The sequence below is a fragment of the Alosa pseudoharengus genome, unplaced genomic scaffold, assembly GCF_046254945.1.
Source record: "Alosa pseudoharengus isolate Yale_2024_CS ecotype anadromous, Long Island Sound unplaced genomic scaffold, YU_APseudo_1.1 YU_APseudo_1.1_scf_4, whole genome shotgun sequence".
Lineage (NCBI taxonomy): Eukaryota > Metazoa > Chordata > Actinopteri > Clupeiformes > Clupeidae > Alosa > Alosa pseudoharengus.
In genome coordinates this window covers 18,991,101-19,017,713 of record NW_027468774.1, presented here as the reverse complement: position 1 = coordinate 19,017,713, position 26,613 = coordinate 18,991,101, and the positions used below count along the sequence as shown (strand labels likewise).

Below are 26,613 nucleotides of genomic sequence, written 5' to 3'. Positions count from 1 at the left end.
CACAGCACCTTGACAGGTAAACTCCTTCAGGAGGGTTACCAAGGGATGCAGGTGTGGCCATCACATACCCTGTGCCACTGTTCTTAAGATTCTTAATTATGGTTCATGGTGTATATAAGTATTTGACTGTTTAAATGTAAGATGTGATGTACTATTATAATTGTGTATAGTATTTCTTAGAGATGTTTATTTTCTATAAAATGAATATGTTATTGCCTATAAAATGTTATTAAAAACAATTAATTAACATGTCTATTTAGAGTCTCATTTAGGGTAAATGACCTATGACTTGTTGCCTATGGTTAGTTTTAGTTACTTAGTAAAACCTTATATGAGACTGTGTTGTTGTAATTATTAGGTAAGGAGGGTCAGAACAGACAACGAGTCGACAGTCAATAAATAGTTACAAAAACAGATTTTTATTTACATTCTGAAGAGTAAAATCAGTAGAAGGGGAGGAAATGATATACAGTAAATATTTCCAGTTGACACTCGATCAAATGAAAAGTTAACGTGAGCTGGTGACAGCCAGGCTCATTGAGCTGTTCTGTGAAAAGATCACATAGGCTATCTCTTTAGACTTGGGTCTAAATAGGTCTATGAACAAAGCGCTGATTTGGGATACTCATAGTCTGGATACTGTCCCCCCAATCTCCATGTAAAACAAAACTGTCTTTGGATATATCATGACTCCATGAACAAAATGTACAATTCATGTTATCTGTCCAGTTGGAATAAAAGGGGCAAACCTCCAAGCTCCACCCGGACACCTTGCACCTGGCCAAGGCAGCCAGCGCCTGCTCACAGAGGACGCTACAAAGACACTAACAACGTTTTTCTTCTCCAACTATAGTGCAAAAAATCTTTAAATACTCAAATTGGATTCAAATCTTTCAAAGACATTTTCAAAGACACCAACGACCTTTCTCTCATTCTCAGAAGTAACACTGTCGCGGGTCCAATGCCAGAGCTCCCATGGGTCACAAGAGACTACTGCGAAATACTGATGATCCGAATCCTTTTCTTTTACACAACTTTATAAATACACTTTTAAAATATATACAAAGTAAAAGACAAAATTGTTCTATTTCTGAATGAGCAAATACATTTCCTGCTGTTACACAGGTAAACAAACACCAACAAGAGGAAAGAAAGACAGACTGCTTACATATGTGCATCTAGATCCATATTTGTCGTGCAGCTATGGAAAAGGGGGGTTGTTCAAGCCCCTCCAGAAAGCACTCAACATTCTCAACTCTGGTGTTCCAGTTCAGCCACAGTCATCAACACGCCACCCAGTGGCCAGAGCATGACACTACAGTGCAGCTCTCAGCAGCCCAAAAACATCAAAACCAACCCAATTCTGTTTTCAAGGGAAGCTATAAATATGATTACATAGAAATTCATATATAAAAATGCAAATGTTTTTTTTATATTATAATAATAATCATTATTATTACATGGTGATGACATTCTATCTGGATGTCTTATCAGAGCAGGGGCTGGCAAGTGTGAAAATGTCTGATGGGGTACTGAAGTGAGAGAAAAGGGCAGGAGACACACCCTCACCTAGGCTGTACTCATCTCTACAAACAGCAGAGTGGGATCGGAAAAGGCCATGTACCCAAATAACGTCAAGAAACAACGCTCACAAAGGAACTGTGGGTCTGAGTGTGTGAGAGTGTGTGTACGTGTGTGTGTGTGTGTACTTGTTCCACTGGTGTGTGGTGTGTGTGTTTGTTTATAATACATGGCATTTGTCCAAGTAAATCATGTCTGTGTGAAAGTGTGTGTATGTGTGTGTGTGTGTGTGTGTGTGTGTGTGTGTGTGTGTGTGTGTGTGTGTGTGTGTGTGTGTGTGTGTGTGTGGGGAAGAGTTTTGCGGTGTTTAGGTGGACGTGACGGTGGTGCCACTGCCCAGTTTGATGATCATCTGCTGGCAGTCGTGGAGGGTGCGCTTGTCCCCGAGCTTCTCCAGCGTGCGGGCGGCGTCGGCCAACATGCCCACGCGCTGCCCTGGCGCCGACAGGAAGGAGGGCGGCAGATAGCGGCACGCCAACATGACCGCCTCCGCCTGCTCCCGCTGGCCAGGCCGCGTCTCACACTCCTCCTCTGCAGAGCGCACGGACAGACAGACAGACAGACAGACAGACAGACAGAGAGAGAGAGAAAAATATGAGCATGTCCATGTACACAGATATGCAGAGATAAGAAAAAAAAATACAGCACAAAGCAAAGAGAAGGGTATGGATGCCACACAGCCCTTTTATCATAACAGTGCATCTATTTGGACGACTCGCTCTCACACACACACACGCACGCACGCACGCACGCACACACACACACACACAATCACCCCTCCCTTTCTGAAAGAAAAAAGAACATGACTCATTGTAATATAAACGCACACACACACGCACACACACACACACACACACGCACACACACACACGCACACACACACACACGCACACACACACACACGCACACACACACACACACACACACACACACACACACACCTGTCTTGGCTCCAGGAGTGGTGCGGCGGCGCAGGCTCCGGTCCAGGAGCTGGTGTGTGCGAGTGGGGCTTGCCCCGGCCATCAGGCGAGCGGTAGCCTCGTGCAGGAACAACTGCAGAGGGACACAGAGAGGGAGAGAGAGAGAGTGAAGACGTGAGAATAAGAATAAACGTAATGAGAGAGACGTCACAAGAGGACAAACGAGTGAGCGAACGGTAGAGAAAATAAATGAGGAAAAAAAAAAACGGGGGATGGAGGAAAGAGCAGAAAAAAAAGATAAAGGGAAGGGAAATGAGGGTGAAAGAGAGAGAGAGGGAGAGAGAGAGAGAGAGAGAGAGAGAGAGAGAGAGAGAGAGAGGAGGAGGAGAAAGCAAAAGGGAGCAGGAAGAATGGGAGCGAGACAAAAAAAGACAAAAGGGAAGAGGAATGAGGGTGGAAGAGAGCAAGAAAAGAAGGAGATAAAAGGAAAGAAAGAGACAAGAGACAGAGAGCGAGAGAGAGAGAGAGAGAGAGAGAGAGAGAGAGAGAGAGAGAGAGAGGAGGAGGAGAAAGCAAAAGGGAGCAGGAAGAATGGGAGCGAGACAAAAAAAGACAAAAGGGAAGAGGAATGAGGGTGGAAGAGAGCAAGAAAAGAAGGAGATAAAAGGAAAGAAAGAGACGAGAGACAGAGAGCAAGAGAGAGAGAGAGAGAGAGAGAGAGAGAAAAAAAGGATTTTAGCTTGCTGGCAGGCCTCCACAGAGCTCCCACGCTGGCTAATCTTCTCCTCTCTCTCTCTCTCTCCCTCTCTCTCTCTCTCCTCCCTCCCTCCCACCATTTCACTAAGAGCTTTCATCTGCTGCACACCGCTGCTAAAGCCTCACATCCATCATTGATGCAGCCTTCTGCTCATCTGTCTCGCGTGCTCAGCAGAGGATGGGAACAAATGAAATTAGAGGAGAGAAAGAGAGAGAGAGAGAAGAAAAAAAGCAAGAAAATACAGAAAGAAAGAGCGGAACCAGTTGATCTGTACCACTAAAACACCAGAGAGCGAGAGAGCTCTCAGGTAATGTGTGGATTAGTGCTGCTGGCTGGCGCCCTTGTGGTCTGAGAGACAGAGAGGACATATGGTGCGCTTAGTGCCAGGCCTGTCAGGCCCTACTATGGGGCAGGAGAGAGAGGACGCAACTCCCACTTACTGCACTGCTGCTGCATGTAGCCCGCTATGTAACACAGCCTGTGTCTGCCTGTCTGTGTCTACCTGCCTGCCTCCATTCTCCAAAAGTTTTTATATCTACAGTTCATATAGTCTTTCTGTGTCTATGTTTAATCATTGATTTTATAACGTGCTATGGTTATCACTAATTTCACGCTAATGGCAATTTGATTTTGAAGACAAGAACACCTATTCCAAACAAACCATTTTGGAATCATGTGGAGCACACAACAGCAGTAGGCTGAACGTTAAGCGAGCAGGAACAGCTCTCTCTGCCTCTCTCTCTCTGTGTGTGTGTGTGTGTGTGTGTGTGTGTGCGTGCGTGCGTGCTCACCCTGCGCATGGCGGGCCGGAAGGTCTGCGCAAGCTTCCTAAGGGAGCTGAGGTCCTGCTGGAAGCCGTGCAGCTCGGCCGGAGACGCTTGCTGGGAGGCGGCAGGCGACGCTGGTGCTGGGGCCCCCTGGCTCTGCAGCGCGCGCCACACGTTAGTGCGCGTCACCAACAGCAGGTCACACAGCAGCAGCTGCACCACCTGTGAGGGAAGGAGAGAAGGGGGGGGGGGGCAGGGAGAGACAGGGAGGAGGGTTTAGTAGAGAGTTTAGATAGATAGATACTTTATTGATCCTCAAGGGGAAATTCAAGAAATTTATTTTATGGAAAGTTTAGTGCTTTGTTTCTTATTGTCTCTTTTTTTAAAGAATACCCTTCTGGGGGGGGGGGGGTTAAATAGATGTTAGTGCTGTTTCATTCTGTTTTTTACATTTTTAAAGAGTACTCTTCCGTAATCTTTATTGTCTTTTTTTATTTTTCAGTTATGATGACTTCAATTGTAGCGAAGCCCTCTGTTAAAGGGACACCAGGCAACCCTGATGCTTTTTCTCTATGAAACTCCCCCTCGCTCGGTCTGAAGCTATTTTCCTGCTTCTTCGCCGGCTCTGCCATTATACACACGTTTGCAACAACCGCTAGCGTTTCGTTAGCCTGTCTCTGTGCTGTGGATGCAGGATGTAAACTGATCCTGCTTCGGTCGGCGGGTACGACACACTGAACTTGCAAGCGGGATATTCTTCCTACAGGCAGTAGGGGCGGGCGAGAGATCTTCATTCGCCCTGTAATGAGTCATTTAACCACATACCGACTTACGAAGATGAGTATTTAACACGAAAACGCTGCCTGGTGTCCCTTTAAAGAAATGCTAAGAACATTAAAATTCAGACTAAACCAATTAACCATGAATAATAAACCACAAGTAAAGTAGCTAAAATGATCACAGTTCTGAGCTTCCACTACAATTAACATCATATGCAAAGTTTAATAGCATCCTATTGGGTCTTGCAAAAATAATGAAAATCCCACTGCTGCTCTGCAACATAACACATCCACAGAGAGGGGGGGGGGGGGAGAGAGAGAAAATGAGCATATGTGTGTGAAATATACTGTATGTGTGTGTGCACTCAATTATCTGTGTGAATGTGTGTGTGTGTGTGTATGTGTGTGTATGTGTGTGTGTGTGTGTGTGTGTGTGTGTCCCAAAAAAAGAGCATCCCACTGCTCCTCAGCTACATAACATAGCCACTGAGAGTGAGAAGGAAAATGTGTAAGACTGTGTGTGTGTGTGTGTGTGTGTGTGTGTGTGTGTGTGTGTGTGTGTGTGTGTGTGTGTGTGTGTGTGTGTGTGACAGTTGGGGGCTGTAAAGTGGTCCAACTCTGTGTTGCACTGCAGGAACATTGCACTCGGTGAAGATACATGCAATGCAACTACAATGCACCACAGCTCTGGCCAGGGCCTGTCGGTCCAGCACCTCAGCAGCACACTGACCTCTCCTGCAGGGCAGCAATTCCTCAACGGCACAACTACTGCATTCTGGGTAAGTGGTGTATGCTACCAAGTGCATTCCTATCTTATGCATATTTCTATAGCGGCTATCTATATTACTAGAGTATAGGTAATTCTTTAATTGTGTGTGTGTGTGTGTGTGTGTGTGTGTGTGTGTCTCCACACCTTGTCTATGGCGTTGCAGTGGCAGTGGGGCCCCAGATTGAGGCTATCTCTCAGCAGGCCGCTGGCTCTCTCGCAGTAGCTCAGGCTCAGCTGGTAGTTCTCGGGTCTGGCCAGCAGGGTGCGCACTGCCCGGAACACGCTCAGGGCTGCCTTGGGCAGCGGGCTCCTGGTGGGACAGAGAGAGGGGAGACGGGACACGGTCACTCTCGGCCGCCACTCAGCAGAACCAGCCGGCGGACTCGGCCGATTAAACTTTTACATCCTCCGCAATGTGTCCAAACACGCACGCACGCACGTGCACACACACACACACACACACACACACACACTCTTCGCTAGACACTAATGAATTTTACATGAAGTCCCGTTTTTCCATAGTGCCGAGACAGACTGAACTAGCAGCTGGCAGGTGTAGTGGGAGAAGTGAATCCAGGGACCAGATAGATAATTCTGCGTAATGTATGATGCTTGTGTCAGAGGATGTTAACGTTGGTAATTTATTATCTCTGAGAGTAAGTCCTTTTAGTCCGTAGGCGTCTTGAATGAATGCTTTTGTGTACGAGTGCTTGTGGGCTCATAATCATGAGCATGTGTGAAGACATGCTGTGTGTGTGTGTGTGTGTGTGTGTGTGTGTGTGTGTGTGTGTGTGTGTGACTCACTCGGCCGCCTGTAGACTGCGTGGCAGGTGCTCCACGGCTGGGTAGAGCCTCTCGGCTGCTGCATCGTCTCCTTGCAGCCAGTTAATGAACACGATGGCCACAGATGACCACCACTTGGAGTGTGGGTCACAGCCTACAAGATGGACACAAACAACTCTCAAAAACGCAAACACATACAAACACTTCCACTCAAGAAAACCACTTATTTGAGTGAGGCTCGCTAGTGGGGGAAAAAAAGCTAAACCAAGCAAAATTCAACACCTTGCTGACAGCGCAATACTAAGCACTGTAAGCACATTGTAAGCACTACTTTCTCACCTGTAACAGTAGCCATATTGGAGCCGATGGCAAAGCACTGCGTTGTTGCTCCAGCGGCATCTGAAGCACTGGTCAACAGCTGCAGGTATTCCAGAGCGTCAGAGTACTCACTAAAGGACACACACACGCCATGGTCAGTTTCAGAGAGGTGAGAGAGAATCAAAGCATCTGTAACCAAAAGCAAGATGTGGCAAAAAAAAAGCAGAGTGAGGGTAGAGGGGTCATCTAGAGGGTGTGAGAGGGGGTCTGGCACGTGCACGTACCCATCGCCCTCGCTGGTGGGCTTCTCCCCGCGTGGCTGAGCCACGCAGTACAGGGCCTTCTCCAGCAGGTGCTCCCGGAAGGCCTGGGTCACCTGGGCCAGTGGGTCCACTACACACGCACAAAGACGGAGAAGATTCCAGAAATTCAACAAGAGCTTTAAAAACACACTGAAAAGAAATGCCAAAACTACACAAGTGCACAAAAAAAACATGGAAACAAACTTCTGGTTTGCCTAGTTTTCTGGAAGAACCTGAAGATATACACGTAATGCAGAATGGGAGGTGGTGGTGGTAGTAGTAGGGGTGGTCAAACCTGCGTTTCCGGCCTGGCTGTAGATGCTCTCGCGGGGGGAGCTGCGCACGTTCCAGTCCCCATCCACAAAGAAGCGGTGGCCCAGGGGGTGGCAGAGCCACTGCATGGCTGGAGGGACACTGCCACTGGGGGAGAGACAGGCCTGTCGGGCACTACTCAGGAACACTCGCTGAGGGACACAGGGAAGAGAAAGAAGGGTGTGAGAGAAGAGTGTCTGTGTGTGTGTGTGTGTGTGTGTGTGTGTGTGTGTGTGTGTGTGTGTGTGTGTGTGTGTGTGTGTTCCCAGTATACACTTTACTATTCAGGCCTACAGACCCCAGATGGAACATACAAAGGGCTAAAGTAGTTAGGTAAGAGCAACTTACTGAGGTGAAGTGAAGGACCCTGGGAAGGCTGGCCTTGACGCGCAGGGCAGCGGACACGTAGATCTCGGCCAGCGTGGCCACGGGCAGGCAGTCTCCAGCACACTCCGCCAGGTTGACCGCGCTCAGGGCCATGTGGATGGCCTCGAGATGGCTGCCGCACAGCTTACCTGTAGAGGTGGAGGATGTTAGCATAAGGCACACACACACACACACACACACACACACACACACACAACACACACACACAACACACACACACACAACACACACACACACACACAACACACACACACACGCACACACACACAGTAGAAGTAGAACACGGTGAGTCCCCACTCACCGGTCATGTGCAGCTGGTGCAGGCGGTGGTAGACCAGGGCGGCGTCACGGCTGCTCTTGCGCGCGTCCTCCTGCAGGGGGCGGTCGTGACGCAGGCGTCCCCCGGCCTTCCCGGCCAGCCAGCGGCCCACCCACAGACGCTGCAGGCACAGCCTCAGGCCGGCCCACAGCGCCGCGCACACCTGGTCCAGCTGCGAGATGGGCAGCGGGCGGCCCAGTGCCTTCAGGCACGTCCACAGGTTCTGGGAGGCCTGGGCGAAGTCACCCTGCAGAGGAAAGCAAGGAACAGAAGAGAGAGAGAGAGAGAGAGAGAGAGAGAGAGAGAAAGGAAAAAAGAAGATTATTAACTGTTTCCTGAAATGATTTACTATTATAGTAATTATTAAATTATTTTCTGATAATGGAATATAGTTAAATACAGATATATACAAAATACATGATACGTGTAGGTATAGTCTACACGTACTAAAACAAACTATGTCCTACTTACATGTAGAATATGATACAATTTCTGTGCTGCTGTTAATTAAGTATTCAAGTGAAAAATAAATGCATTTAAATGAATTCATGACTGAATAAAAACATGTTAATAACACAATAGTAAATATCTACAAACATGTTTCCACTAAGTTCAACACTTAATTGTGATATTGACTGATATTAAACAGAGGCTAATCCAAAGCGCCACACACTTGAATCCACGGGCTCATGACTCAAACCCCAATTGACCGATTGTCAGTCGGCGACGTTAACCGCTGTCCGGTTTCAGGTCAGTGTGTGTTCTTACCCGAGCGAGGTCCAGGTCAGCCTGCTTGCGGTGTCTCCAGAAGAGCACGGAGGAGCCGGAGTGGGGTCTGGTGACGGGCTCTCCGTACACCAGCAGCCTGACCAGCACCCCGACCACCAGCACCCCGTTCAGCATCCACACCAGCAGGGTGGGCAGCATCCAGTCCAGCCAGCCCTGAGACTCCGCTGTGGAGCAGGACCACACAGGGGTCAGTCTCCACATGATCTTCATTATCTTATTTGGATTAGTTCATTTTGAGGCTCTGAATAGACATGCTCAAGGTCAATGTTTGTCTTGTCATCCTTTATGAAATCACATCCCATTCAGTCAACCCCACATCAAGTGTTCACCGTTTACTGACTGTTTAAAGACAAAATGGAGGCCGCCTTTAACTTGTAGCATATTTGTCTAACTATATGGTGTTCATATGGACATGACGATTAACTGTATAGATACAGTATATAGATATAAAGTTCTACTGCATTAAATGGCAACTATATACATATGTCTTTCAGTGGCAGACAAAAGCAAAAGGACATGAAGACATGATGGTGGCCTTGTTTGCAGGAGTGAGTGAGTGAGGAGAGTGTTGGCATCCTACCGTTCTGTCCCACACCCAGAATGTTCCTGCCCGCGCCCTGACCGCCAGCGGCAGCAGAGGAGCTGCTGAGGTCAGCCCCACATAGCAGGGCAGAGAGTGGGTTGAAGGAGAGGAAGAGGAAGGTGAAGACACACAGGGCCAGACGGGCACGGTCCAGCATCCCCGTACTGCCCGCCCCAGCACGCTCCATCTAAGAGGAGGGGGGAGAGAGAGAGAGAGAGAGAGAGAGAGAAGAGGGAGAAGGGGGAGAATGAACAGGAAAACACAGAAAAAAAGAAAGAAAGAGAGAAAGAAAGAAAGAAAGATTCATATTTTATATAAATAACTTGGGAGATTACATTAGAGTTTTATTTTAGAAAAATATAAAGTGTATTTTATGTCATTGAATATGTGCTATGCAAATGCAATTTTCCACTCAAATGTAAAAAAAACCCATCAGCTTTCAATGAGAATTCAGAACAACATTATTAGACCCTCTGGTTATGCAGCCATGTTAAATGAGAGGTCCCACAGGTCCTCCCACTCCCCACCCCCAACACCCTGCATCTGCCCCAGCGGTCAGCCCACCTTGCTGTCCTCCACCATGGGGGAGTCGGGCTCCGAGTCGCTGCTGGAGTGGGGGAAGGGGCTGTTGTCGGGCGAGCCGCCCTCCGAGGGTGGAGGCGTGGGCAGCTCGTTCTTGACCTCCATCTTCGGCCCGTCCACCTCCATGGCCACGAGGTCCTTCAGCGACTCTGCAGCAGAAGAACGAGGAGAAAGAGGGAGATGGTGAACAGGAGGCGAGACATCTGTAGAGGAGTATGGAGCCAGGAGGTGACCACAACATGGGCCTTACTGTTCTTCTGGGTGGCCATCTTGAGAGCCATGTTCTCCTGCTTGAGCTTCTGATTGGACTGCTGCATGTAGCGGATGTAGTCGATGGCCTTGCGCAGCACTGCGGACTTGTTGAGCTGCTGGGAAGAGACAAACATGAGAGTCCTGCGCACTCTCTTATCTCTCTCTGCAAATCCAAAGTCACATGCTTTGCCTCACAATCATGGATTACGACCACCACTAAGTGGCTGACTCGCAAACAACCTCTACACAGCAAGGTTTCAGGTCCTCATCGTTATATTACCTTAAACAGTTAACTCAAGTTAATGTGACCTCAAGTTCAAACTCCAAAAAAAACAACTGAAGTGGAGAGCTTGAAAAGGACAAGGCTTCCAGACTGTTCTTACAAAACAGGAACCGAAAGAGTATTTGAAATAGTATTGTCAACGTCTAGCCAATGAATAGGTAACACTTACAAAAATAAAAACTCAGTTGTGGAATCACTGTACTCCTTGTATCCTGACCTCAACCATTAGTTTCAGTATGTTATGTGATAACGTAATGATAATAAGAGAAGATGTAATAACATGATGATAACAGGAGAGAGGCATATCCAACCTTGGCTTCGGTCCCAGCGACCAGGTCTTTGAGCTCTAGGATCTTGTCGTTGATGGAGGAGCGGTATCGCTTCTCGATGGCGTTGTGTGCCGTACGTTTCTCGCCCTTGTGCGGCAGACAGCCAGGCTTGCCGCTGATGGCGATGCGGTTGATGGGCAGCTTCTCTGTGTCCATGACGAGCGGGACCGTGGTGAGGATGGTGCCTCCACTCATCAGGGCCTGAGAGAGGGGGCAGCAGCAGAGGAGTGGGGGCAGCAGCAGAGGAGAGGGGGCAGCAGCAGAGGAGAGGGGGCAGCAGCAGAGGAGAGGAGAGGGGGCAGCAGCAGAGGAGAGGGGGCAGCAGCAGAGGAGAGGGGGCAGCAGCAGAGGAGAGGAGAGGGGGCAGCAGCAGAGGAGAGGAGAGGGGGCAGCAGCAGAGGAGAGGGGGCAGCAGCAGAGGAGAGGAGAGGGGGCAGCAGCAGAGGAGAGGAGAGGGGGCAGCAGCAGAGGAGAGGAGAGGGGGCAGCAGCAGAGGAGAGGAGAGGGGGCAGCAGCAGAGGAGAGGACGAGGAAGGACAAAGGGAGGAGAAGAGAGGACATGACAAGTGTTACCACTCCAGAGACAATTTAACTCCCGGTCACTACTCAGTACTGTGTGTGTGTGTGTGTGTGTGTGTGTGTGTGTGTGTGTGTGTGTGTGTGTGTGTGTGTGTGTGTGTACCTGCAGTGAAGTGCTCTGGATTGGCGAGGTGGTGGAGGTGAGGGTGGTGCAGGGTGTGGCCATGGTGGTCACCATGGTGCCGGTGTCTGGCTTGAGGGTGGTGAGCAGCAGAGACTCTGCCTTGATGAACTGCGGCTGCAGCAGGACCTGTACAGGACACACAGACTACAGTGAGTTCAGCACGCACACACACACGCACACACACACACACACACACACACACACACACACACACACTCTATTACATCAACACACATAACAGTAAGCATTCGACACACATGCGCGCGCTGACACACACACACGCACACACACACACAAACACACACACACACACACACACAGTACTCACAGGAACCTGCTGCAAGTGTTGGGAGATGGTCTGCGTAGTTGTGCTGGAAGCAGTGGTAAACATGGGGGAGCTGGACAAGTTCTGCACCTGGGCCTGGATGGTCACTGACTGGACGCTCTGGGGCGAGGTGGACAGGCTAGTAGCCATCTGAGCTGGGTTGCCCTGGTTCACCGCTAGTGAAGAGCACAATAAAGCCACACACAACACGGTCAGTCAGGGACCTACGACCAGCACATGACCCAACACTCATGATGACCCCCTCAACACTGGCCACACTGACAACCTGTCGACACATTCTAGAAACCAAAGGCTAGCATCATGCCTCAGGTACATAGGTCAGCATCTACAGCCATTCAGAGGACAGACAACAACATTAGATTTCAAAACAAACACACAGAAGAGCTGAGCTTGGTCTATGACTAAAACGCACTGTAGGCAATCACAGTGTCATTATTTTGGCTGCGTGCCCTACACCTGAACTAATAGCGGGCGGCTGAGTGATATCTGTAGCTATGGCAACAAGGCAGGCACATTCTCTCACAGTCGTGTCTATGACTCGGCGGAAAGCCAACCTTTCACCTGTTCACCGCTGTTGTGGCACTCAGATAGCGTGGAGTGTGTGACAGGGTCATCGGGTGAGGAGGGTGTGGCGAGGGGTCAGTTTGTCTGCAGGCCTCAGGCACTAACACAAACACTACACATCACACACACGTTACCAGCACACCCTGGACTCTGACCCCTCCCCCTCCATCTCCTCCACCACACGGCTCTCCTGCTCTTACATAAGCATCACTGACATCACCACTACACTCTGAGTCACCGCTGCCACATCAACAGGTGATGTCAGTGTCCGATACACACACAGCCAATAGGTAAAACTGATCATGGGACTCCGCTGCCGTCTGCATATTGGTGGTGTGGTGTCTTCCAACTCTGCTAAGCTGTCAGGCCACAGTGTGGTGATGGCATGACGATGCCCACTTCAGGCGGTTAAGCTCACTAAATGCTCTTAATGAGACACTGAAGGTGGCCCAGGCTGGAGTGACACGAGTCTCTGGGCCTCCACTCACGGCATCACATCTAAAACATAACAGGTGGGAGACGCTCAGAAAACAAACACGCTACATCATCAATGTCAAGAGGGAGAGTTTTCAATCAAATATACTCTACCATCCCACCTTTCCACGTTTCCTATTCAGCCAATTTGGTCTCAAACATTTGGGAGAGAACTCTATCTTTCCAAAAGCCAGCAGCATCAGTCACTTGACTACTGGTGCAATGTCACAATAACACAGCCATCAAACTCATCCAGGCATATTTCAGTCAAGGCAGTTTGTTTGCGCCAGACAACTTATGTAAAGAAAGCATTGCATTAACATTCAGCAAAGTTCATGTCATTCCCAAAAAAGGAGAGATTGAAACTTTACTAATGGAGGCTAAAAATTACAATCTGCTTGAGATTAGGATCAAGCTCATTTCAGACAAATTTAAAGCTGCAATGTCCGAAAGGCCACTGAAATAGTGGCCAAAACCATTAATTCATAAATTAACTTCCTCAAATCACCATGGAGGATGATTAGAGGATTTTAATGTGCACATAATACTGGCTAAATTGTTCAGGTCAGCCCTGAAGTGAGAAGCAATAATCTGGGGAAAAACATCTGATCTGACCCCTAGCTCTTGGGGTAAAAAACACTAAATAACCCATGTTACAATACACTGTAGACACAGTAATGTAGTGCTTCCTTTAACTCACTTTAGGGACTTTTTCTTTCAATACTTGCTGGGGGAAAAAATCAATACTTTCTGCCTTGATTGACATTGGCACATTCCAAAACTAGAGAGGTACCACACAGAGAGTTCAACTGGGTATATTTCAAGCTTTCTTTAATCTTAAACCTGAATGAGTCACTCTCTTCTTGCCAGGCGTGTCCATCCATCACACTCCATCACCCCCCCTAATGACTGACAACAGAGGCTCTCATCCAGCTTCTCAAATGAGGGGAACAGTAAGCAGCTGTGGCATTCTCCTCTTTCAGATAAGCATCACTTAGCAGCCATGGCCTACTGGTTAGCGATTCGGACTTGTAACCGGAGGGTTGCCGGTTCGAACCCCGACCAGTAGGCACGGCTGAAGTGCCCTTGAGCAAGGCACCTAACCCCTCACTGCTCCCCGAGCGCCGCTGTTGTTGCAGGCAGCTCACTGCGCCGGGATTAGTGTGTGCTTCACCTCACTGTGTGTTCACTGTGTGTTTCACTAATTCACGGATTGGGATAAATGCAGAGACCAAATTTCCCTCACGGGATCAAAAGAGTATATATACTTATACTTACTTACTTATACACTTTCCAGCCAAAATAATTACTGGAGCCCTGCACCCTTCTCTTCTTTGTAATTCAGCTGAGTTACAGGAATATAGAAACCCCCCGACCAACCCGACCAACCCAAACCGACCCAAACCGACCCAACCCTCCACGGCCCTCCTCACCTTGGTATGCAGCCTGGCTAGTGTAGACCAGCTGCTGCTGCTGCTGCTGCTGCGGTTGTGGTTGTGGTTGTTGCTGGGGGCTTGAGGGAGAACTGAAGAGGGCTTGGGGGTTAGGGGGACTGTAGGTCGTTGTCTTCCCCACGAGCAAGGGGCCAGGAGTGGGCAGTGGTGCCGGCGCACTGGCAGGCTGGATCTGAAGAGTTGCCGCCTGCTTTGGTCGCACGGCTGCTGGGGCAGGTGCCGGGGCCACCTGGGCCAGTGGGGACTGCTGGAAGGTGTGCGGCTGGAAGAGCTTGTCTGGGGAGGTGGAGCTGCGCGAGATGGGGGGCCCAAGCAGGGCGTCCAGGTGGGGGCTGCTGCTCAGGATGGAGGAGGTGGTGGAGGTGGTGGATGAGGAGGGGGCTGCGGACGAGGAGGCAGGGGCCGGCAGAGCTGTGCCGGTGAGGGACAGTGCCGGCGGGTCCGGGGCAAGGGGGGGCCCTGAACCAAACTGCGGGTGGTCGAACAGGCTGCCAAACTCCATGTCCTGGTTGTTGATGAGCTGAAGCATATCTACAATAGAAGATTAAAGGTGATCTTAGTGAACAACGACACAGACTCTTAAAGACTCCAGTGTTTCCCATACATTCATTTATTTGTGGCGGCCCACCACAATATCAACATTGACCACCAAACAATGATTCTCCATGTTGTACTATTTAAATTGGATGGAGTTCTTTCATTGTAGAGCTATGTGCACCTTTGCACAGACTCTCCTTGTGTCTGTCTGTCGAACCTACATGCACATTTAAATAAAATATTAACAATCCTGCAAAGCATAGAAGATGACTGGCTAAATTGTGCTTAAATCTGGTTAGCATCATAACCCCGCTGCACTAATTTGTTAAAAACTTTTGCATCCAAGTTAATTCTGCAAACCTACCACCACAAATAGAATTCAATTCTGTGGGAAACACTGGACTCCTACACAAACAAGGTGCTCAGATGAAATACCTATGAAGACACATGCAGTCTACCACAGCAAATAAACCAGTATATTAACATGAACTATACTGTAGTAATGATGACATGCCATGGGGTATTGATGTCTTAACTACAATACAGGAGAAATCATACCTTAGAGTGCTTTACATGAAACAGGTAGGAAACATGACATGCTGCTCCCCTGAGAACTGTTGAACAGTTTCATGGTTTAACTCAAGGAAATTACCACTTATGACCATGGTCACTAGCTCTCTCTGATAACTGACACTTTTCTGGACAACATTCATGTAATAAGCCAGCCACCAGACACATTCATGACTACCTGTAGCAACAAGAATATCTTACACAAAATTGAAATGGCACGTTTAAACAAAAGCCAATAGAGCACTGAATAAGACTATCTGTGGAACAAAATGACTGGTCAGAAATGTTTTGAAATGTGGGTACAAACTCATTTAAATTGGACTGACGAGCATGAACTGATGTAGGTGACCAATGGAAAGATTATGGTATAATGGAAGACATTTCATTATTGTGTGTACTACTAATAATAGGACTGACATCGACCTTGTCTACTTTTCACTCACAGCATTTTCACTGAAACTACACATGATGTATAACATGATGTATACCTGTTTTCTATTCTGATCATGATAATTTGTGAGATATACAGTCAAATATTAAAATGCCAAAAATTTCTTTATTTTTCTTAACCAAATTTCAAGCTACCTCCTAATGGAAAGATAAAAACGAATTGGGGAAATATACTATTCGTGCCGAAACATGGCAACCGGGAATTTGTAAACCAGTGTTTTGTATGAGGTGATCGCTCTAGACCAATGAGAGGCGACTATGGCGCCTTGCTATGCGGACCAGCCCCTAAGAAAAGGGAGGTGGGAAGCGCGCGTTAACAGCTCGAGCAGACGAGGTTACTATCGGCCACTGGCGTGGTACTCATCACGAGGTTACTCGCGGTCACACTACAGTAGGCCATACAGAGAAGTCAATGCAGAATTCAACGTGTAACTTGTTACCCACTAAAATCTACTTTTATGACACACACAGGTAACCGTATAAATAGTTAGGAAGCACTACATTTATAGTATGCACATTTATTATTTTCAAAATATATTATGATAAACCCAAAAAGAATCGTTTATACAAGTTGAAGGGGGCGGGGCAGTGTCAAAATCACAACTCCGAGGCATTCATGAACGATAAATGTATCACACAAAACAGTTACCTACCGTATGTAACTCATAACGTTAGTTACAGTGGCAATTCGTGTGTAAAAAATGTGCTAACTGACTCACTTTGCCATGCTAACTAGTATCTAACTTCGCTGGCGTTTATCGTCAAGTTACCTAAACCAGTCCAGTGACTAACATTAACTAGCCAGCTAATGAGAGAAACAGTCCCACAGCCTGTGTATGGACTAGTGCATGTAAAGTCACATGTAGATCCTGACAGTCTATTAATGTTACCATGGTGTTATGGTACTCCCTTTAAACTAAGGGATATATTAAGGGGTATATTCATAAGATCCAAGTCAATCAACACAAAAGTCGGCACGGTGGCTGACATGCAAACAAAGAATAGCTATTTTATGGTAGTTAGTTACCAGATTAAACTATTCAGATTGCTTTAAGTCTTTTGGCATGCAAAATCACGCTAACACTGACATTCGTATAGCAGGACTGCTAGCTAGCAAACTAGCTTCCAACTTTTCAAAAGATGGGCTGTCAAAGAAAATGTAGTTACATACCATCAATATCGTTCAGAAGAGCTGTGTCAATATCACTGGGATCATGCAGTGAAAGACTTGGATCCAAATGATCCAGCGAGGGATCGTCAAACGACAAGGTATTCATGTTTTACAGTTCCAAAACAGCGTTAGCCAACAAGCTGACTCAGTCACAAATCCAAGGTTTATGCCATACAATAATCCACGTAACGTTATTGCGATTAAAAATTATGCTGACATTTCGGAACACATGCTAAGACGTCCTATAACGTGTTAGAGAAATACATGGGTGACATCAAAGTTGTTGTTGATCTGTCAACTATCTGTCCTTTGCCATCTCCATTCCTGCTAGCTATCACACAAGGGAAACTTGTCTAAACAGAGAGTTGAAAGAGTGCACTAGCATGATTACGCGCAGGGGGCAGGCAAACCCAAGAGGCCTGTGACGTAGTGACAGACATCGGTATTAACCAATCAACGTACACTTCATGCTGCAAATGCTTCCGATACGAAGATGGACTGAAAACACAGCGGCATGCTATGCTAGACAAAAGGCTTTTTCTGTCTTATGTATTATATGTTAACGATTCCATATTCTCCTCTACAGTTATTCACAACTCTGCAACGCACGACATCAATTAACACTGCACACGTTTGTTAGTTTCGATCTGCGGTGTAGTTATTTCAAATGTATTTCGTTTTGTGAGATATCACGATTGTGTTGTCAGGCAAATTATTGACAAATTGAGTTATGCGAATTTCGCTCGTAATTTTTTATTTTGGAAGACAACTAAAACAGGCTTTGTCGTTTCAATGCGGTTGTTTGTTTACAAAGTTTTTGGTTTCTCCCCAAAACGTGGTAAAGCCCACTGTAGGCTTGTCTTCGGGATCCAATCACTGATGGGCAGGGGGAGGGACTACTTATTCAAGTTTGTCTGACTTGCAAAGGTGACTCCGCCCGTAGAACCAGAAGAACTAACCAATGAAAACTGGGAAACGGAGTGGGGTGATATGACATCACAAATGTGACTCCCGTGATTACATCATTCTCCTAGAATAATAAACCTACAACAATTTATTTTAAAGGGGATTTTCTTTACTGCTGAGAGTAAAGTAGTGTACACTGCAAACCATATGTCTATTGCAGCAGCAATTTCTATGTGAATATTTTACCAGTATTGTGATAGGCATTCATGATTCCTCATTAAACATGAGAGACCTTGCGATTAAGATAAGTAAAAAAAAACGAAGGTGAAGTGGGTCAGTGACCGGGAGTAGCCCAGCAGAGAACACTGCGGCTGCCGATGAAATACATTAGCCTAGGCTGTCAGCATGCGACCTTTGTTTGCAGATAGTCTCGACTGTCACGGGCTTGTTTGAACTAAACGCTATACAAACGATGCTGAGGGAAAGTAGAAAAATTTGAGCACTCCTCCCGGCGGTCAACGGGACAAACTCATTCCTCTTATAGGCTGGTAGTAAGGCTACCATTTATGTTTAGAACACATTAGGCTATGTATTGTAGTTTTCATTTCGTAGTTAGATTAATTTAAAATGAAAAAAGAAGGGTAGGCTACACTTTCTGAACAGGAACTCAGGAACAGATGTCAGCCTCTTCGTAATGTCCGTGTCTGTTGTGGTAATGTTCAGGCCTAATTTGACCAGTTGCTGTCCCAGATACATGACAACTAGGAGATTCATGCAATATTGCTCCATATTGCATCAGACGCCGTGGCCACCACGGAAGTAACAGTCGGTGGCATTCTCCCACTGCCCTATAATAGTTCACGCGCGCACACTCAGCCACAGAGAGAGAGAGATAGCAGTCACACATTGCTAGTGTTTTATTGGAGTTAAGCATGGGTCAGACAGTTGAAAGTCTCACTTGAGCAATAGCATCCATTGTAAGGATCTTAAACAAACCTCTACAACATCTCTGAGTAATATCAGGGCCTCAGATGTCGAAACAGCATTTTGGAACCTTCTAGAATCCCACATAAAAGTCCCTACTTGTCAAGACAGTTTATCAGGTTTGCATCTTTTGCAGAAATTACTGAGGTTATTACACTGAACACAAATAAAATGTTGAGGTACATCTGTAGGCACACACACACTCACCCATACAAAAAAAGTAAAAGAAAACACACACACACACACAAATTCAGCAATCAATGGGTATGTAAAATTTACCAGGAAAAAAAAAGGACTTACAATCTTCTCATTCTCCACACCTCATCTGAAGACACTTAACTCACACAGATGGAAAAAACACTGGAAAACTGCCTTGCTTAAAATAAACAATTTACAGAGAGCCTATATTGATTTAAGTGTCGCTCACATGACTAAAAATCACAGAACAGAAATAATAATAATCTGACACATTAAAACATGAATCCATAGGACAGATGATTTAACACATTAAGACTTGATGTCACATCAGTAACATCATTAGTAAATATAAGATAAGTGATTGCCACCTCAGCCACAAGCAGACATTATCAGATATAATTACTTAGTTATAAGTTTGTTTCCTTTACAATACATCTTTTTAAAATAGTTTTTAGCTGCTGCTGGTCTAATGTCCGAGTAAATACAATGTCACTAAAGAGCAGTGTTAAATTGTATTGATCACAGGATGCTTTTTTAAAGGTATGTCTATGCCATCTTTTTAAAGTTGTGAGGAGTTGCACATATCTCCACTGGGCTCTAGCACAGCTAACCTCGACTATTAGGGTTAACTGCTCTTTGTTGTTCAGGTAAGACTCTGGTTGCTGCTAACTTTACTCAATATAATTATTCATAAATCAAAACTATGGTCATATGAAATGGTTAACATAATTGACGGCGTTTAAGTAGTTAATTCCAGCAAAGCTTTGGGATTCATTGAAGGAGGGGCATTGGAATCAGGTGTGTGGGAAAACACTCACCCCTGTTTTAGGAATCACTTGCATCATCTTGCATTGCATACCACAAAAACATAAAAATCAAACATCAGAAGTACACATACTAGAGTAACCAATAATCGCAGTTAGCTAAAGTTCAAACAGTTCAGCGTATTATACATTTCTATACATTTGTAACGTATACATATTGATACAAATTTTACAGTAACCATTAAGCCATTAAGTCAGTCAAAAACATGTTCAGACTATACAAGTGAAGTTTATAAAATAAATTCAGTGCTAGATTTGTTTCTTTTTTGTATCAGTTACTGTTATGTTTTGTCTCTTATTTTAGTAAACTAATATGAACTAGATTCAGACTGCCCTTGTATAAATGTTTTCTTTTAGATGATTTGGAACTGTGCTAGAATGAAGGGACAAGTCTAAAAATCAAAGTGCAATCAAAAGTTATCAATGTTGCTCTTCCATCGAATACGAAACATCACACTGTAATATAACACAACTCTAGAGCAACATCTTTATCATTGTCAAATGTGCTTAAGACTTTTCTTTAGATCTGTAGGATTTAAAGTGGAAGGAAACACTATGAGGAATTCTTGATACTTGGATTCTTAACCTGGCTTGTCAACTTTGACCTTATATGGTCATGGCAACTGAGGCCAAAGTGAAAGTCTGGGCATGTGTCTGTCAGATTCCAACAGGATTTAGTGGCATCTGACAGAAAAAAAGTCTCGGACTCTGGTTATGTCTCCGGTGAATTGCATGACTTCCCCGCTATGTCCCTCTTCTGAGAGCTAAGCTAAAGCAGTCTAGACTCTTTGGTCAGCTTTTTGTTTACTTGTTTGTACTCATTTGTTGTTAATCAGTAAGGACCATGTTCATCAGTTGAGATGTCTACTCCTTGCCCAGAGGGACACCCAGTGAGAGTGAAAGGGTGGAAAATCTTTGAAAGCGACTTTTGGGTCTCTTCCACACATTCCCTTTTTTTTAGAAAAATGCCAACATAGCCTGGCTCCATTCTCACATTGTGACAGAATAGGGAGACACAGATTCAGCCACAACTCGTATGCCAGTGGACAGAAAGAAAGAGAAAGAACAAAAGAACAAAGAGAGACTGACAGAAGAGAGAGAAGGAACGTTGGGAGGATACAGGGGGAAAAAGTTAAGATTAAATCAAATTCAAAATTATATTTGTGGGGCAAAGACCAGGCATGGATGCCATATTCAGTCCATAGCTCATCATGGTCGGGCATTAGTGCAAGTAATTTATAAGAGACAAAAGTAACGCTCATCAAACATGGATGCGGTTACCTAGAGTCCTCCCTCCCCCTTTTCCCAAGGGAAGCGTTCATCTGGGACAGGCTGCGTCTCGGGGGGGGGGGGAGGATGTTAGCTTTAACAGGAGGCCCTCAGCACCCAGCTCCACTCACAGTGTTATGTGCTTTTACTTCATCTCACGGGACAACATGGAGACCCGATGCAAGGCGACAGGGACGCGTTACCCTATTGTGTGTGATCGGAAACACTTGGCTGCTGAAGACTTTGCAGATCACTTGTGGCCAACAGCAGCGAGCACCCAGCAGTGTCGGGCGGACAGACTGGGGAAGCGACTTGACAGCAGGACACACATGCTGAGGTGGAACCAAGGTCTGTATGACTGCAGCACAGAGAGAGGAGAAGAAGCAGGGATGGGGAGAGACCCAGGAGCAGAGGAGAGAGAGAGAGAGAGAGAGAGAGAGAGAGAGAGAGAGAGAGAGAGAGAGAGAGAGAGAGAGAGAGAGAGAGGATGGGCCAATTGAGGGTCTCTACAAAGCAAACAGGGCATCTTCCGTCCGCTCGGTCTTCCTGCGGCCCGTGCTGCTGCTGCTGGTGGCGCTGACGGGGGGGCCGGGCTCTCCGCTGGGGACGCATGGTAAGACCGAGTCGCCCACCATGGCCCTTTCCTCCAGGAATTTGTCAAACTCTGTGGAAGGCGATAGACAGAAAGAGGGTGTGTACAAATCACATACGGCAAGGCCCCCAAGACCTTTCATTATTATGATCCCTTATGATAGTAATAGACCCTGATTCACACAATATAGTGCCAACTTTTTAACAAGGAAGACAGGTCCTCTACAAAATTCTACACTTTAAAGACAACAGAATATGATTCCTTGTGTAATCAGTGCATATGTTTTAGTTATTTAGAGATAATAGGGCAGTGGTAGAGTGAGTGCCTCTCTCTGAGTCCTACCTTCACTCGTCACTCCTTCCTCCTTGTCACCTTTCTGTGTGTCAGAGAGAATAGGGAGATTGTTATTTGATTGGTTCAATCAACAGATGCATCCCAATGATTTCAAAACCACAAAGCGTAAGTGTGGAGTGTTGCCTCCAAACCCAAGCATGGTTGTCCTTCAATGTGACCGAAACGCTCCCGTTACCTACCACTCCCGCTGGAAAACAAACACAGGTCCATGTCTGTCAGCGGCAGGAATACTGGTGCTTCTGTCTCCGTTTGGACACAACATAGCTGGGAGAGACCTTATGCCAGGCAAGTGCTGTGCATTAGCTAATGTTTACTCTGACCACCGCACCCACACCCATTCGCACCATTGTACACTCCGTGTCTGTGCGGTTGTCTTTTCTCAGAGATTACACAATCCAATGCACCCCAATAACCTGCACCATCAATGGGATATTCCTGTATCCATTACCAAAGTGTTACCCTGATCAAACAACTTGTTAATATACTAGTATATGGTGGTATAAGGAGCATTGGGATGATGCCTGATTAGTGCAATGGAAAAGTGATTTTACTTAAAGAGCATTGAATGGAAAATGTTTTGGATGTAGAGGCAAAAATAACTTAAACTGGTTAATCTGTGAGGTGGGTGTGAAATGTTGTTACCATGGTGGAAAAAAAAAGTGAGCAAGAAAAATAAAGGGAGAGAGCATGAAGAAAATCAAGGAAAAAAAGAAGTCTCACCACATCAGCACAGAGCCACTCCTCAATGTCATCCATGACAGAGGACTGCGAGACGGGAATCTAAGGAGCAAAGCGCCATGGACAACCCCCGCAGGCCGGAGAAAGCCACAAGAATATAAACAACAACAAAACAACAACAACCCCAAAGAAAGACAACAAGAACACAACAGAAACACAAAAAGAGGAGGGGGGGGGGGGGGGGGATATCACCAGAATGTCTTGAGAACAAAGCAATGACAACAAAAAAAAACTGAACCAAAAAGAAAAAAAAAAACTGTTTTGAAAGAGCAAAACCATACACGCTCAAACCACACAAGCACACACTCACACTCACACACACACACGCATATACGGGCCCGGCATATCATGCAGAGGCTGTGAAGATGAGAGGAAAGGGAAATGGCTGCGGAGTAGTTCTGAGGGTGAGTGCGTGTTTGTGTGTCTGTCTGCTTGTGCACACACAGAGTGCAAAGAGGAAGAGCGACAGACAGACAGACAGACAGAGAGACAGACAGTGAGAATATGTGCAAAAGAGACATGGCAGAAAAGGTTTGTGTGCTTGAACGCAAGTGCATCCAATGCAGCCAAAAAGGGCTCTTATTCCTCAAATCACCTGAGTGGAGCCTTGAGAGCAGAAGGAAAGTGAGTGTGAGTGTGAAAAGAGATCTGCCATGGGATTGTTCTGTGTTCTGCCATTGGGTATTCAAACCAAAACTGAGTAAGGTCAGACTTGCTGACACATTGTTTTAACTCTCCCAACTGTCCAATTTGTTAATATACAAAGGGCTAGCATGTGCTAATACAAGAATGCAAATCCTGCATGTGTATGTGTGCTGTGTATTTCTGAGAAAGTATTCTTTGTGAATTCCTGAAAAAATATTCCTCCTGTATTCCTTAAAAAGTATACCTTGTAAATTCTTTAAAAATAATCAGTTATTGTCCCAAATCAACTGTTCATAAAATGCAAAAACAGACAGGTATTATAAACTAAGAGCTTAGAAGTTACTAAAAGGTTATGTTGTGAATGACACTACGCTTAATGTTAATGAGGTTAGATCATGTCACTATTCTACATTTACTTTTAAATAGGTCAGTTTATGAACATTAAAGTAATACTCTCAAATGTTACCTTCTAGATTAGTGCCAGAGGAGGATTCTCCTGCTACACAACTAAAAATGTGAACATACCTTAACTGGAAGATACCAAATACAAAGCGCATATGTACCAAGTCTCCCTATTAATCAAAACGATCAGAAGCTAAATAGAAGCCATCGTGTATATATCCTTTGTCAGCAACAGGTGTATACTAGATCCAGCTCAGTGTGTGTTCCAGTTGTGTGGCAGGAGTCTCCACACCAGTTAGAGATGACGTCATGGGTAACTCTTAAGAGTTAGTGGTAACCGTTAGCTGCTGGCTATGCCAGCTCTAGTTAATGTTTTTTTTTAGTTTAACGGTTCACTCAAATTAATTTTCTTTTTTTTTAAGAAATGAAAGTCCCAGCTTGTCCCGGAGAGAACAAGCAAGCCTTTGCATTGTTCACATGGTGCAATAATACAGTGGAGAGGTGAGGATGGGTCCCCCGACCCCAACAGTACAAGGGACAGCACATTACTCATGAGAGCCAGAGAAGAGCCAAGCAAGATTTCCATTTGAGTTATTATCTCTGTGAAAATCATCTAAAGGTAACCAAAGCATCTGAAGGTAATAACAGAATAGAAACGAAAGTAAGAATATTTTGCGTCAGCTATGAGGCAGTACGCAGACTTCAACTTATACAGCACTTGTGTTAAGCTAGCACACTAAGCAGAACACATTTCTCAGACTCTAGGATTTTTAGGCTCTGGGATGTCAATATCTGACTAGAAGACATGAGCAAACCTTACAGCACTCAAGAGTCATTAAATGGGTTCTCAGTTTACTTCAGGATTTCCAGAGCTGGTTTCCACATACACCATTATACTGGACTTGATGTAGCATGACGCACTTTACCAAAGAGCTTCACAATACCACCTGGGGTGTGATTACAGTAATATGTAGGAAATGCAGTCTCTCAACATGGTGTGGCTGGCCCAGAGGCTCTCCCCTAGTGCTCTCCCTTGGGCAGCCTGGCTCTCCCCACCTGGCTCTCCCCGCCTGGCTCTCCCCGCCTGGCTCTCCCCTGCGCACCCACCCCGCGCGCTGCTCAGCCGTGAGACTGGGACTCTGGATTAGGCCTACGTTAGGCTCTCCCTTGTACTGCCCGGGGCTGAGGTCAGGTGAGTTCATGGTGGTGGAGGTGATGGGAAGGGGTCAGTGAAGGTTGAGGGAAGGTGACATGATGGCGTCCAGGGTGGAATGGAGGGTGGCAGGTTGGGGGTGGGGGGGGGGGGGTTTACTGGTGAAACTCTCACCATTCCTTGGGTGATGAGCCAGCTGTCTATGGGCTCCATCTCTGCGCTATCATCTTTATCCCTCAGCTGAATCAACAACAGAGAACACCTTACACATGTGAGACCACACACCCATATAAACCCTCCCCAACAGTCCTGTAGCACAGCATACAGCTCCACTTATACCAGACACCATAGACAAAATAAAGGCTATGCACATCTTCACAACTGCACAAAGAGAATAAAGGGAGCGCTATTTCAAATGGGAGGGGTTCAGTCAAAGGAATCAAATTGGTAACTGATGTTTAAACTGATGCAAGCTGACCTTTGATCCATGAGGTGAATACTGTACCAGTGTGCTTCCAACCTGGCATGGACTTCATGAACTACTAACCAGGCACATGATATCAGAAACCACCAGACTGGGCACTTGGCACAGCGAATGAATATTGCCCTTGTAAATGTGTGTGTGTGTGTGTGTGTGTGTGTGTTCTAAGAGTTGTTTTATGGTTTTATGTTAGTCTTGTTTTATTGAGGCTTTTTCAATGATTCTTTTGAACTCATTGAACTATACAATCTTTACCACAACAGCTTCATTGCATTTCAATTTCTCCAGTAAGACTACATGGGCAAAGACATAAGACTTCATGCCTAAGAAAGCTGAATTCCGTTCAGTATTCTGTATTAAGCTTGTTTTGCAGCATTCAATGTTATTTTCATGGTCTGATTACAGCTTTCATAAACAGGGTTTCAACACTGACAGGCATGCCTGTCAAACTCTCTGGTGCCTATGACAAAAGCCTGGTCTAATGAATAAAGACAGACCTCCCTTTCTAATGAGACCCCAATGAGTTTCCAAATCACTACTACTGAGAAATCATATGTGGTTCAATAAGAAACATTTCCCCATCTACGTTTAATAGATCTGAACCACTTTACACCCAACAGCCTACTATAGTCTGAGGCTGTACTTGCCCCAAAAAGCTATTTATAGCAAAGGCAAGATGACCACCTGAATTACTCAATAGAGGCTCAGAACAGTTCACACTCTGAGACTGATCAAGCAAATATATTCATTGATCACAAACTAAGAAAACAAAGAAATTACCATAAGGATCAAATCAACCTCAGTGCTATGGGAATGATGGTATACTGTAGACTGGGATACAACTTTCTCAATGGCAGTTAAAGACGCTTGAAAAAGAAGCTTGACAAAAAACAAGACCAAGAAATTTGGCAAAAGTTCACAGCCAATGATGAATTTTCCCAAGTTGAAGAGCGACTCTTTTGAATTATTTGGGCTAGGCATCTTCC

The 26,613-nt window shown here is 45.9% G+C and overlaps 2 protein-coding genes across 4 annotated transcripts in view; both read right to left on the bottom strand.

The window, feature by feature from the left end:
- Positions 1 to 398: 398 nt before the first annotated feature.
- Positions 399 to 17,429, bottom strand: srebf1 (sterol regulatory element binding transcription factor 1). 2 transcript variants are annotated; one of them, XM_076265157.1, is made up of 19 exons: positions 17,082 to 17,429; positions 14,333 to 14,884; positions 11,844 to 12,016; positions 11,495 to 11,641; positions 10,795 to 11,013; positions 10,199 to 10,316; positions 9,931 to 10,097; positions 9,364 to 9,553; positions 8,763 to 8,947; positions 7,977 to 8,241; positions 7,637 to 7,803; positions 7,272 to 7,440; positions 6,959 to 7,067; positions 6,696 to 6,805; positions 6,378 to 6,510; positions 5,718 to 5,883; positions 4,050 to 4,247; positions 2,523 to 2,634; positions 399 to 2,112 (listed from the first exon to the last, which is right to left on the bottom strand). In XM_076265157.1, exons 1-19 carry the CDS (start codon positions 17,185 to 17,187, stop codon positions 1,889 to 1,891), a joined length of 3,510 nt encoding a protein of 1,169 aa, XP_076121272.1. In that variant the 5' UTR covers positions 17,188 to 17,429; the 3' UTR covers positions 399 to 1,888. The 2 variants fall into 2 exon arrangements, with proteins under 2 accessions (XP_076121272.1, XP_076121273.1); XM_076265158.1 differs by having other exon boundaries at positions 10,199 to 10,313.
- A 1,460-nt stretch (positions 17,430 to 18,889) lies between these two features.
- Positions 18,890 to 26,613, bottom strand: part of tom1l2a (target of myb1 like 2 membrane trafficking protein a) — a 26,901-nt gene continuing 19,177 nt past the window's right edge. The window contains exons 13-15 of one of the 2 annotated variants that reach the window (XM_076265155.1): positions 22,929 to 22,988; positions 22,197 to 22,230; positions 18,890 to 21,926 (exon numbers count right to left, since the gene is read on the bottom strand). In XM_076265155.1, the coding sequence (XP_076121270.1) occupies positions 21,769 to 21,926; positions 22,197 to 22,230; positions 22,929 to 22,988 (252 nt within the window). In that variant the 3' untranslated portion in view covers positions 18,890 to 21,768. The remainder of the gene's footprint in view (positions 21,927 to 22,196; positions 22,231 to 22,928; positions 22,989 to 26,613) is intronic. The other variant, XM_076265156.1, reaches the window with a different exon arrangement.